The sequence below is a fragment of the Saccopteryx bilineata genome, chromosome 1 (assembly GCF_036850765.1).
Source record: "Saccopteryx bilineata isolate mSacBil1 chromosome 1, mSacBil1_pri_phased_curated, whole genome shotgun sequence".
In the NCBI taxonomy this organism is placed as follows: Eukaryota; Metazoa; Chordata; class Mammalia; order Chiroptera; family Emballonuridae; genus Saccopteryx; species Saccopteryx bilineata.
The window spans coordinates 70726790-70739091 of NC_089490.1; the positions used below are offsets into that span (position 1 = coordinate 70726790).

The 12302-nt window shown below is 40.8% G+C and overlaps 1 protein-coding gene across 4 annotated transcripts in view; it reads left to right on the plus strand.

The window, feature by feature from the left end:
* Positions 1-12302, plus strand: part of KLHL32 (kelch like family member 32) — a 240989-nt gene that overhangs the window by 65997 nt on the left and 162690 nt on the right. For all 4 annotated transcript variants that reach the window (XM_066254361.1, XM_066254357.1, XM_066254363.1 and 1 more), the window contains exon 3: positions 315-495. In XM_066254361.1, coding sequence (XP_066110458.1) covers positions 315-495 — 181 coding nt within the window. The remainder of the gene's footprint in view (positions 1-314; positions 496-12302) is intronic.

Sequence of the window (12302 nt, forward strand, 5' to 3'; positions counted from 1 at the left end):
CGGAGAAGTCCACGCGCTGAGGGGACAGAGGCTGAGAAGCAGAGGCTCACAGGCACAGAGGGACAGACAAACACAAATTCAGAAAGAGAAGCACTAGTAGGAAAGAAATCGAACCCTGAAGGAATGAAGGAAAGAGAATTCTAGTAAAGGGGAGCAAGAGCTCGGTGGAGAGAGAGAAGTGGGGGAACACGGAGGTCCCACTCCGGCATGCTGGTGTGGCAGTCTCTAAGTCAGGGTTGAGGGACCGAGGGAGCATGGGGTGCAGCAGCTGGGCTGGGAGAGGACCAGGCTGACTCAGTTGCTCTTTTTTGTAGTATTCAAGATATGCTGACAGGCCAGAGGCTCTGCCACTCGGAATCTCACAATGATAGTGTCCTGGCAGCGCTGAACCAGCAGAGGAGTGACGGCATCCTCTGCGATGTCACCCTGATTGCTGAGGAGCAGAAGTTCCATGCTCACAAGGCAGTCCTAGCAGCTTGCAGCGACTATTTTCGGGTAAGTCAAGGTTTTTAGAGATGTCAGTTTAACATAAGAGAATGATAAAGTTTCCTGCAGTGTTTGCTATGCAACCATTAGCCAATTAGATAATAATTTCCAGAGTTGTGAGATTGGGGCCCGATTGGGATCCTCCCTGGGTCGGATGTGTAGATGTCCCCCAGTGTGACCTCCAGAACCCTCCTCTATGTCTGAGTTGAGGGGCACTTCACATTGGCCACCATAAGAAACTGTGACATAGTAGTGTTTCATAAGAGGGTGTGGGCTGGGGGTAGGATGTTTCTAGAACCGGGATCAAAAGGGCAATCTGAAAACACCTTGTTAAAATAAACAAAGTCCCTAAAGATACGTAATGTTTCTGATGTTTTTATTTTCTGTGTATGGCCTTGTCTTAGTGCTTTCCAACCATTTGTCCCGGGGACAGAGATGCAGTTGGCCTCATGGACCTCTCTAGTTGACATATGTGTGTCTATGTGGCCGAAGGGACGTGTCTTGCTCAGCAGGACTTTGGAGTTTGCTAGTTAGTGACTAATGAGATGTGGTGACATGTTTGTTATTTTTTAGAAGATGACTTGTCTAGTATGTTTATAGCTAGTTAAATACCATTTATTTTGTACTTTCCACTCAGGTGGTGGAAAAGGATTTTATATGTATATCTCTTTTAATCCTCACAAGTGACTTTACAAACATATATATACTATAAAAACCAACTTTTTACATATATGGAAACTAAATCTTAGAAGTAATTTGAGATAACTCAGAGGTTCAGTAATAAGGCACACAGTTCCTAAATTGCAGATCTGCAAGTAAAATCCATTTCTGACTCTTAACTAGCATGCTGTTGTACCTCTTATATGGATGTTAGAAAATCTTGATAATCATTAACTAGAATGTTTTGAAACATTAATTTCTGAAGGTACGTTATTTATTTAATTCTTATTTAATTTTTTAAAATTATTCTTATTTAATTTTTTAAATGTTATTTTGGTTAATAATTTTAAAACACAACAGCATATGATCTATATAAATGAGGATATATTTAGTGGTGAATTTTTAAAATTTTCCTTACAAAAGTCAAAGTGATACAGAAACCAACTTGGGCCCATGGACAATTTGTTGGTTTGTTATATATATTTCCAATAATTTCATTTTTGAGATTAAGAGACAATATCAACTGCACTCAAGTGTGAACCAGCAGTTAAAGAGAATTTTCAGAGATGCCAAATCATAAAAGAAAGACTTTCAGAAAACGTGTTTTAAATGTGGTGAAGCTTAGTAATGTAGAGAATAAAGAGGCAATTACTTAAAATGTCTATCTAAAATAAAAAGTAGGGATTTAATTCTAAACTGCAGAAGTGAAGCAAAATGTCTGAAAAGTGACCTTTATTTGCATTAGTACAATGATATATTTTTACACTTTCAAATTGTTGGGCATTAACCTTTCAAAAGGTTATACTAATCAGAGAGCATTTCAAACAATGCACTTTGGGTTGTTATATATAACACACGCACATAACATAATGCGAGGTTTGTCTTCCTGTACATCATAATGTAACCCTCTTGGTGCTCAGCCACTCTCGTCTTAAGTCTCTCTTGGTTGAGTTTTTAATTTAATTTTGGGAAATGATTTGATTTTGTGCATGTGTGTATGGGAGCAAGTGCATGCGTGTGAATGAAAGAGCATTTTTCTTGTTGGCATTCAATAGTGTTTGTGGCTACTCCCAGTTTTTCATCTCTTCCTCCACAATGCCCCTGATACTCTGGTAGGTTGGACACAGAGTGCCTCCTTCATAACACCTATGTGAAAATACTTGTGGAGAAAGCTTTATTCCTATTCTGCAGATAAGGAAACTAAAGTGCAATATGCTTAAATAACCTGCCCAAGGATTGCCAGAGATTAAGAAAAAGGGCTGGTTTTCACAAACCGAAGATCTATCTCCTTGAGCTCCAAGTGTGCTTTCTCCACTTAACCACATGTCCTGCTGGATTCATACACAGTTCCTTCACTTTCATCACCTGTTTGTGAGGTGAAAATTAAGTGACTTGTGTATTGATTGTTCAGATCGATAAACCAAGACAAAATTGGAACAGTTGGCACTTCTCTTTTCTAGGCACTCTGCTAAGTGCTGGAGTTAAATATTTAACCTGATTTAGACTGAGCCTTGTGTAGCTTTTGTTGCATAAAAACACCCCAAAACTTAGAAGCTGTCTAAAAGTGCTCTGGTCTGCTAGCTCTCCTGATCTATGCTGGATTCATTCTCACCATCAGTGGTTAACTGGAGAGTTGGCTGGAGGCTGAATGATCTAAGTTGGCCTTGTTCACATGTCGGGTGATTGGTAGGCTCCTGGCCGGGGTGGTAGGGGACACTGGGCATGTATTTCTCATGAACAGGCTAGCCTGGGCTAGACATTTACATATGACAAGACTCATGTGAAGAGGGCAAAACTCAATGCACAGGTGCTTTTCAAGTGTATGTTTGTGTCATGTTTACTAATGTCCTATTTAGCAAGCAAGTCACATGGCCAAACCCAGAGTCAGCCTAAGAGAGCATACCAAAGGGGCACCTGCAAAAAAGGGAAGAATTTATGACCATGTTTGCAACCTACCACTGTCAAGAATTGTCAAGAATCTGTAATGGATCCTACTCGGAAGCCAGAAAGTCTGCCAGTTTCATAGATGGTGGTAGAGACGGAAGATTCCTAAGTCAGAGGCACCGGATAGCATATTCCTCATAGCAGCGGCAGGATCTGACTCTGAGCTGACCTGTACCTTCCCAAGCCCAGTTCCCACAGGGTGACATGAAAGGCCGGTTGCATTATTGGAGAGGATCACTGAGCTTAGGCAACCCCAATCTTCTATAATGGGCATGAAATATGACTGTCTTTTGCTCTGGAGAGAGACATTATTACACTGGACAGTAAGCATGCCTACCCTTTGCTTGGCAAAGAGACACTGTATCTTCCAGGATTGTAAGCAAAACCGCCTTTTCTCCAAAGGGAGATACAACTCTGTCACGCAAAGCTTTTTGCTATAGAAGCATCCTTGAAAAGAGGATTCAGAACAGGACAGGTAGGCCTCACTCACCATACACGCAGACATGGAGGAGACCCATGGAGGACTGTCTTCCAACAATGGCCTGCCCTGTCTTTCTGTGTCTTATGCTCGACCACACTGGAATATCCAGAAGCACTATCCCGTTTTAGTAACTTCTGTATCTTTCACAAGCCTTATAATGTTGCCTTAGGCTTAGTAAGTGCTCAATTAATATTTATTAAGTGAAGAAATGTTTTCTAATTATCATAGAATTCATGTATATTTTAATTCTTAATATCCTGAATATAAAATATGCAGATTATTCATGGAATTTTTCCTCTAATGTAATCTGTTCAAATTAATTAAGTACTTTGAGGTAAATAGATATTTGTACTCTGTATTCTGCTCTCTGGCAGGTTGTTTTGAAACTACAGTAATTGTTCTGATTCAGGAAAGCTGGGACTGTGAAAGTGAGGAGAATGGCCAGGTTTGTATGTAAACTGTTCTTTGCACTGTTCTGAGAGTTGGTATCAGCTTTCCTTGATTACAATGTGAATAAAAAGCAGTTGAGCACAAATTACTATGCCTTCTTATGTGATCATAGACATTTTAAAAGGAAGGGTTAAAGCAAATTCTTTAGCCCAGTCATAATGATTTTTAAAATTATTAAACTCAGGCTTGATATCAGTGGTGTGGGCACAACATGGCATTTGTCAAATGCTATCACTGAGTCAGACCAGGGACTTTATTTTTTATAAGAATATAAAGCAGTGGTGGAAGGAAGGGAGAGCTTAGGAGTCAGGTCTGAGCTTAAATAGAGCAGCAGGGACTGTATCTCTGTGGTCACCATTGTTTTCACAATCCCTGACAAACAGTACATAGTAAGTGCTATTCTACTGAATATTTGTTATGTTATTCATCCCCTTTACTATCTATTCTTTGATCATAGACACATCATTTTACATCTGTGAACCTATGCTTTTTCATTTGTAAATAGATCATAAAGCACAGCTCTCAGAATGGCTTGATATACGTATTGCTTTTTTTTTAATTTTTAAAAACAATTTTCATTGATTTGAGAGGAGGGGGGAAGGGGGAGAGAATGAAGCATTAACTCATTTCAGTTAGTTGTTCCATTTAGTTGTGCACTCATTGATTGCTTCTTGCACATGCCCTGACTGGAGGTCGAATCCATAACCTCTGGCATGCTGGGTCAATGCTTTGCCCACTGAGCCACCTGGCCAGGGCCTTAATATAGAGGTTTAAATGAGATAGGTATATAATGCATTAGTGCTCTATCTGACACACAGGAGACCTTTAGTAAACTAAGCTGTTTCACTCTTTGCACTAACTGTGGTTACTGGTCATGCTCTGCCTGCCTGTTTGTGGAAAAAGAAGAGTTCATATCTAGGCTCACCTAATTACAGACTCATTTACCTTTTGATCAGTCAGAATAACCATTTTGGTTGCATCCTTTATCCTCTTCATGTTTTTGAATCTGACACCTCCCTCCTCCCTGCTTAGAATATTCCAGTAGCCATCTAACTTTTCTCCTCCTTCGGTTGTCCCATTGTAGACCCTTGTGCGGAGGACTGTGTGATTTCTTTCACTGCCCGGCTCAGGGTCTCCCAAGCTCCTCGGTCCCCGTCTGCCCGGCTCAGGGCTTCCCAAGCTCCTCGGTCCCCATCTGCCCAGCTCAGGGCTTCCCAAGCTCCTCGGTCCCCATCTGCCCAGCTCAGGGCCTCCCAAGCTCCTCAGTCCCATCCGCCTGCTCCTGCACTGTGCCCTCAGGCTGTGCCATTGCCGCTCCTGCTCTCATCTTTGTTCTCCTATCTGTTCATTTGACGCCGCAGCCATACTGTTCCCTAAACCACTCTCTTCCACCTGAGGGCCTTGCCTCTTCTCAGCCTTGCTAATGACTGTTTCTTCCACCTGTGACCTCCAACTCCTTTTTTAGTTTACCCTGTGCATCTACCCAGATGCATCACAACCAACAAGGTGTGAAGTCCTTGACAAAGGTTTCACCTCTGACATCTCCCTAAAAAGACCCAATTTTCTGAAACCTTACAACTGTAGTTTGTCTCCCTCAAGGAATTAAAGATCAACAAAATAAAAATGCAACCTATGGAACAGGAGAAAATATTTGCAAATACTGTATTTGATAAGGCATTAATATCCAAAATATATAAACAATCCATACAAATACAAATCCAATTAAAGAATAAGCAGAGGAACAGAATAGACAATTTCCCAAAGAAGACATCCATGGCCAATGGGTACCTGAAAAGCTCCTCAACATCACTAATCATCAGGGAGATACAAATCAAAATCACAATGAGATGCCCTGACCAAGCGGTGGCACAGTGGGTAGCGCGTCGGACTGGGATGCCGAGGACTCAGGTTCGAGACCCCAAGGTTGCCAGCTTGAGCGTGAGCTCCTCTGGTTTGAGCAAGGCTCACCAGCTTGAGCCCAAGGTCGCTGGCTCAAGCAAGGGGTCACTCGGTCTGCTTTAGCCCCCCCTCCCCCAGTCAAGGCACATATGAGAAATCAATCAATGAACAATTAAGGAACTGCAACGACGAATTGATGTTTTTCATTTCCCTCTCTTCCTGTCTGTCCCTCTCTCTGACTCTCTCTCTGTCTCTGCCACAAAAAAAAAAATAAATAAATAAATCACAATGAGATAGCATATCACATCTATGAGAATGACTATTATAAAAAAGGCATTAACAAGTTTTCACAAGGATGAAGAGAAAAGGGAACCCTTTCACATGGTGGGACTGTAAACTGGTGCAGCCACTGTGGAAGTGGAAGTGTATGGAGGTTCCTCAAAAATTAAAAATAGAACTACCGTGTATGATCCAGTGACTCCACTTCTGAGTATTCCTCCAAAAGAAATGAAATCAGGAATTCAAAAAGATATCTGCATGCCCGTGTGTTCATTGCAGCATAATTCATGACAACTAAGACTTAGAACAACCCATTCATCTGTGGATGAATGGATAAAGAAGATGTGGTTTTGTGTGTGTGTGTGTTTATATACTCATAGAAAAAAAGAAATCCTGTCGTTTGCAACAACATGGATATCCGTGAGAGCATTATGTATGCTAAGTGAAATAAGCCAGAGAAAGACAAGATCTATAGGATTTCACTTACAGAAAAACAGAGAATAGAATATTGATTGTCCGGGGCTGAGAATGGGTGAAATGGAAAGATGTTGACAAAACATAAAAACTTCAGTTATAAAAAGTGTAAATCCTGAAGAACTAATCTATAGCAATGTGACTATAGTTAACAAGCGGTGTTATAGGCTTGAGAGTTACTAAAAGAGTACATCTACATTCGTGCACCCATGTTAAGAAAACTGAGGTGCTGATGTGTTAATGAACCTTATTGCGGCAGTCATTTTGCAGTATCTATGTGTATCAAATCATCACATTGCACACCTTAAACTGATACAATGTTATATGTTAATTGCATCTCAATATAACTAGAACAGAAATTTAAAGAGGAATTAAAGATTATCATGTGTTCAAGCTCCTTTCACCAGTTACTTCTCTGGAAGGCTCTGTAACCGGCAGAGGACCGGTTCACCAATGCATTATTGAACAAAATCGAATGAGGAAGTACTGAACCAAGGGTAGCAGGAGACAGTAGAGGCTTTCTGATCTAGAATGTGTGTGTGAGAGGTGGGGACTAGTCAGCGCCTTACCCTCCTCCCTCTGGCAGCCAGCCCCTCTGACTGAGGGACACCAAGGTTGCAGGTCCCCACGGTGGCAGGTCTGGTGGCAGGCTGCCCTGTATCCCTGGAGGCTGGTGTTTAACACTTGCTATCTCCATCTTAATCTCCATGAACGCCTACGCTTTCTGGCCAAGGAAGCAGATGCCTTTGCTGTCTAACATAGCTTTGCATATGTGATGGTAAAGTGATTCAAATATGACATTTTGGAAAGTTAAATATTTGAGCATCATGTTCCATTAGAGCCTGAGGGTGCTCTGCCTGTGTAATTTTTAGTTTTGAGAGAAGACAGTGAAGCCTATGCAAAAAATTTTTTGTTTCATATATTTTTTATAATCATACTATTCAGTTACCATTTGATTAAAATTGATTAAAAAGCTATTAAATGAGTATATGATATGCAATTAGAAGTAACATTTAAAAAATCAAATAAGCGTGTGTTATATACCTACTGTTTGCTAGACAAGGAATGAGTTCGTAGTCTGGTAGGAGATACAGACAAGTAAATAAATACCTACAGTGTAGTGAATCGTATTTCCCCATGTATAAGACACACCTTGTTTTTGAAATAGTCGGGTTCTAAAAACTGGGTGGGTTTTATACAGTGGTTGTGGCATTTCAAATGCCATAGATGGAACTGAGGACGAGGCAGTGATTCGTCATCAGACACAGATGAGGACAAGCTAATGGATGGGAGTTTTGACAGTGATGAGGAGTTGTATGAATTTTATGATGAATAAAACGAGTTCAATAACTATGTAAGGCCCTGGCCGGTTGGCTCAGTGGTAGAGCGTCAGCCTGGCGCACGGGGGACCCGGGCTTGATTCCCGGCCAGGGCACACAGGAGAAGCGCCCATTTGCTTCTCTACCCCCCCCCCCTTCCTCTCTGTCTCTCTCTTCCCCTCCCACAGCCGAGGCTCCATAGGAGCAAAAGATGGCCCGGGCGCTGGGGATGGCTCCTTGGCCTCTGCCCCAGGTGCTAGAGTAGCTCTGGTCGCGACAGAGCGACCCCCTGGAGGGGCAGAGCATCGCCCCCTGGTGGGCAGAGCGTCGCCCCTGGTGGGCGTGCCGGGTGGATCCCGGTCGGGCACATGCGGGAGTCTGACTGTCTCTCCCCGTTTCCAGCTTCAGAAAAATACAAAAATAAATAAATAAATAAATAAATAAATAAATAACTATGTAAGACTTTTTTTTTTTCAAATTTCGGGCCCCAGAGTTAAGGTGCATCTTATACATGAGAGTGTCTTATACATGGGGGAATACAGTTATTGCTATTAATAACAACTGCCATTAATTATTTACCATGTTACAGGCACTTATTCTAAGTGTTTTATGTGTATCAACTCATTTTGTCCTCTGAGGCCATCTATAAGGTAGGTATTATTATTATTATCATCATATCCATTTTAAAAATAAAGGAAAGGAGGCCCAAATGTAAATAATGCCACTGGAGGCATGAAGAGCAGTCCAGGAAGAGCTGAAGGCCCGCCCTCAGCCAGGAGCAGATGCCGGAGAAGAGGCTCTGCTGAAGCCTGGTTTGGGCGGTGGAGTGGGTGGGACATCGCAGGTAGAATCCACAGGACCTCGGCATGGATGACGCGGGAGAGGAAAGACTTACGGATGAGTGAGACTCCTGCCTTGCGCACTGGGGATAGGGGAGCAAGACAGTGCTCGCACACCATCTGCCTGAGCCCGGAGGGGCGAGGAGGAGAGCACATGCAAGACGTTTGAAGACAGCTGTACCCTTGCTGGAGCAAGCAGGGAAGGCTAAATGCGAGGACTTAATGTTCCCCTGGAGGGGTGGAGCCAGTGCCTTTGTCTTCTCTGCCCCTTGCGTCCCAGAGTCACTGAGGTGCCTGGCAGCCCCAGACCTTCAGTGTTCATTCTCTCCTGACCCAGTCTGATTGGAGTGATTTCTTGCTGTTGGGTGTGCAGGGCCTCACCAATCCCCTCCTCTGAATATTTCCCCTAAGAACACCCATTATATATTATATGTACTGTGTGACGTTTTAGTCTGTCTTGTTTCCTGAGAAAGTTTCCTGTATGACTGGAAGGTAAGAGCACCGCTAACATGAAAGCATACATGAGACCAGTGTTGGGTTCCTGCTGTCTCCCATTGGGTGGTTTTATAGATTCTTCGTTAACATTTCTGATTCTCAGAAATCATATACGTGTAAGGCATATTGTGTTTGTCACATGAAAGATAAACAGCAACATAACATTGACAGTTATTTTGCTTCTCGCTGCCAGGCCTGCAGCCTCTTGCCTTTCTCCCTAGCCTGCTGCTCCGCCTCCATCAATTCTGTGAGCCCCCAATATGCTTCCAGTAAAGCTTAAAAAATAAAATGAAGAATGAAAATAAATGTCTTTCTAAACCACTCAATGCTGCCTGAATATTAAAGGACTTGTAATCGTAATAGGTTTTGTCTCTCACTCAGTCACTCTTGTCCCAGCTTTCTCCTGGGCTCGTTGTCAACACTCACTTGATCTCCAGGAATGTTGTCACAGTCTGATTAGTGCAGTCCTCAAAGCATTAAATTTAGTGGGGGAGTAACTTTTTCAGAAAAAAAAAATGACTAAAAATACTAGCAAAATCACCACCAGGTTCTTAATGCCTAGAGTAATTATTTTTAGTTTATCTTTTTGGTGTTACTGTACGGATATAAATATCTACCACTGTCCTACATAGCAGAGCATTATTCTGCAGTTATTGGTGCATGAATGTCACTAACATTAAATCCACTGATGTTCGATATTTTTCATAGTTGATCTTACACTGGCCTGGCCTGTGATTAATTACCCTGCTCGAGGCCAGACAAGCACTACTGAGTTCAGTGGCTATTGGGTGTTTATGCTGAAACAGCAGCATTGCTAATTCTTGCAGATTTGCACACTGCTGTGTCCTTCCCTTTCCCTAACATCTGTATTTCATGTGTCGATCACAGAGGCATCACAGTATCATTCTTGTAGTACATTTGGGCTATGCATTATATATTAGGTGATCACTGTTTTCTACCAAATGAATACTTGTTTTAACATTCAGTTTGATAAAATCTGCTTATAGAAATAATTTTAAAAATAGAGCAGCGTTTGTAGGAATTAAAGAGTATGGCGAGAGAGTGAGCTTTCATTAGCTTTGAAGATATTGTGAAGACTCCCAAGGGGAGGGGAAGAAAAGCTTAAGGAAGTTTAAGAAGACTAATGGGCAGATTAAGAAGAATGCTGGAAAGTGATTCAGATGTAGGATGGTTTTGAATTGTATATTTCCTTTTTTTTTTTATTTGTTTGAGTTTTAGTAGCTAAACCATTAAGAAACTAATTTGTTTGCTGGTTGTAGTTACCTATTTTCACTGTATTTAATGAAATTTTGAGACAAAGAACTAGTGACAATAGGAAAGTTAGAAATCCGATATTAAGACCATTTTATCCCAGCTGTATTCTTTTTCTGCTAAGTTAATTTTACTCTATGCAACTATAAAATAACTTAAAATCTAATATTTTTATTTTAAATCTTTTTAAACATTTTCATTTTATTTTTCTTAGATCTTTTTAGTGTTTATTTTTATTGACTATTTTTTTAATACAGAAGCTATTGCTACTTCACAAATCAGTGTGCTTCTTTATTATTGTGGTAAGAACAGATTAACTCCATGACTGATTACAGTGCACATAGTTCACCACTTTCTCAGTTCTATAGATGTCTACGGAACATCCACTGTGTGCAAAAATGTTTGTGCGGGAGGTTGCAAAGGGTACAAACATCACTAGAGGTGAAGGCTGAGACCTTAGGGATGTATGAGCTGGCACATGAGGAGGGGATAGAAAGAGAAGAATAAATGCCTGTGGTTGGAATCTCAAGGATGCCTTTACTCAGATGGCAGAAAGGGAATGATAAGATGGCCGAGGTGACAAAAAAGAAAGTATCAAAGATACAAAAAAAACAGCAGGTACATTTTAATCAAAGCCGGAAAATAAAAAGGATTTCGCTCTTCTTTAGGAATTTGGTTTCAGTAGAGTGTGAGAAAAGAAGCCCAAATCTAAGGGGTGATATATTAATATAAAAACATTGATCAGGCTACATGTGTCCCGTGGATCAGTGCCAGACTGCGGAATGCTCAATAACTGTCCATACAGATGAGCTACCGAATGTAGAGCAGCTGTACCGTGAGTCTTTGTTAGTTCATGTTTTCACAGGAAGTCTCTCTCAAGGAAGCGAGTAGTGAGTGCATTGTGTTCAGGCGGGGATTTCTTCCCTTGTCTCTGATGGATACCGAGCAGTTTGAAGATGGCCACTTTGAGGAGCACTGATACACATAATAACAACGTAGATGTACACACCATTTCATTTTTATTTCCACTTTTTATTAGCTTTATTGAGATATAGTTCTCATATAACATTGATGTGGAAAGTAAATGAGAGAATAAATGTCAGGTGTAAACCTAAAGTTCTGATTCACTGTATACTAAACCCTAAATTTATGGTCTATAATGTCGGTGGTGGTTTTTATTTTTCAAGAAGAAGAAAACAGTTTTTATTTTTAAACTAAAATTCTGTCAAGAAGCAACGTTGTTTTAAGCTACTCAGCAAGGACAGTTTTTTGCCAATTTTCTCTGTATTTTAGATTTCAGTGTTTATTTTATTTTGAAATTATTTTTCACAAGACTGTACTGTAGAAATCTAAATCTTTAATCTTTTAAATATGCTACAAGCTCTCCAGACCTCCAAATTTTCTTCACTGTTAGTATTGTAGGATTTACTGGCCACGCCATTGCTTCGTCTATAATTTACAATCCAGGAATATTGTAAATGTGATTTTAAATGTTTGCATTGCTAGGTTGTTATCTCTTGTCTATGCAAATTCACCTCAAATCCCATTAGGTCAGCATTTGAGGTCTTACAGTACAGTTTCTGTGTTCTTTTTTGAACATTGCAAGAAGTAGTTGCTGAAAATATGAATCATATCTTCCTGTTATAGGCAAAGTCAGTTTCAAGAAGCTTTGTGGTAAATCACCTAAAAAAAACAATGAATTAT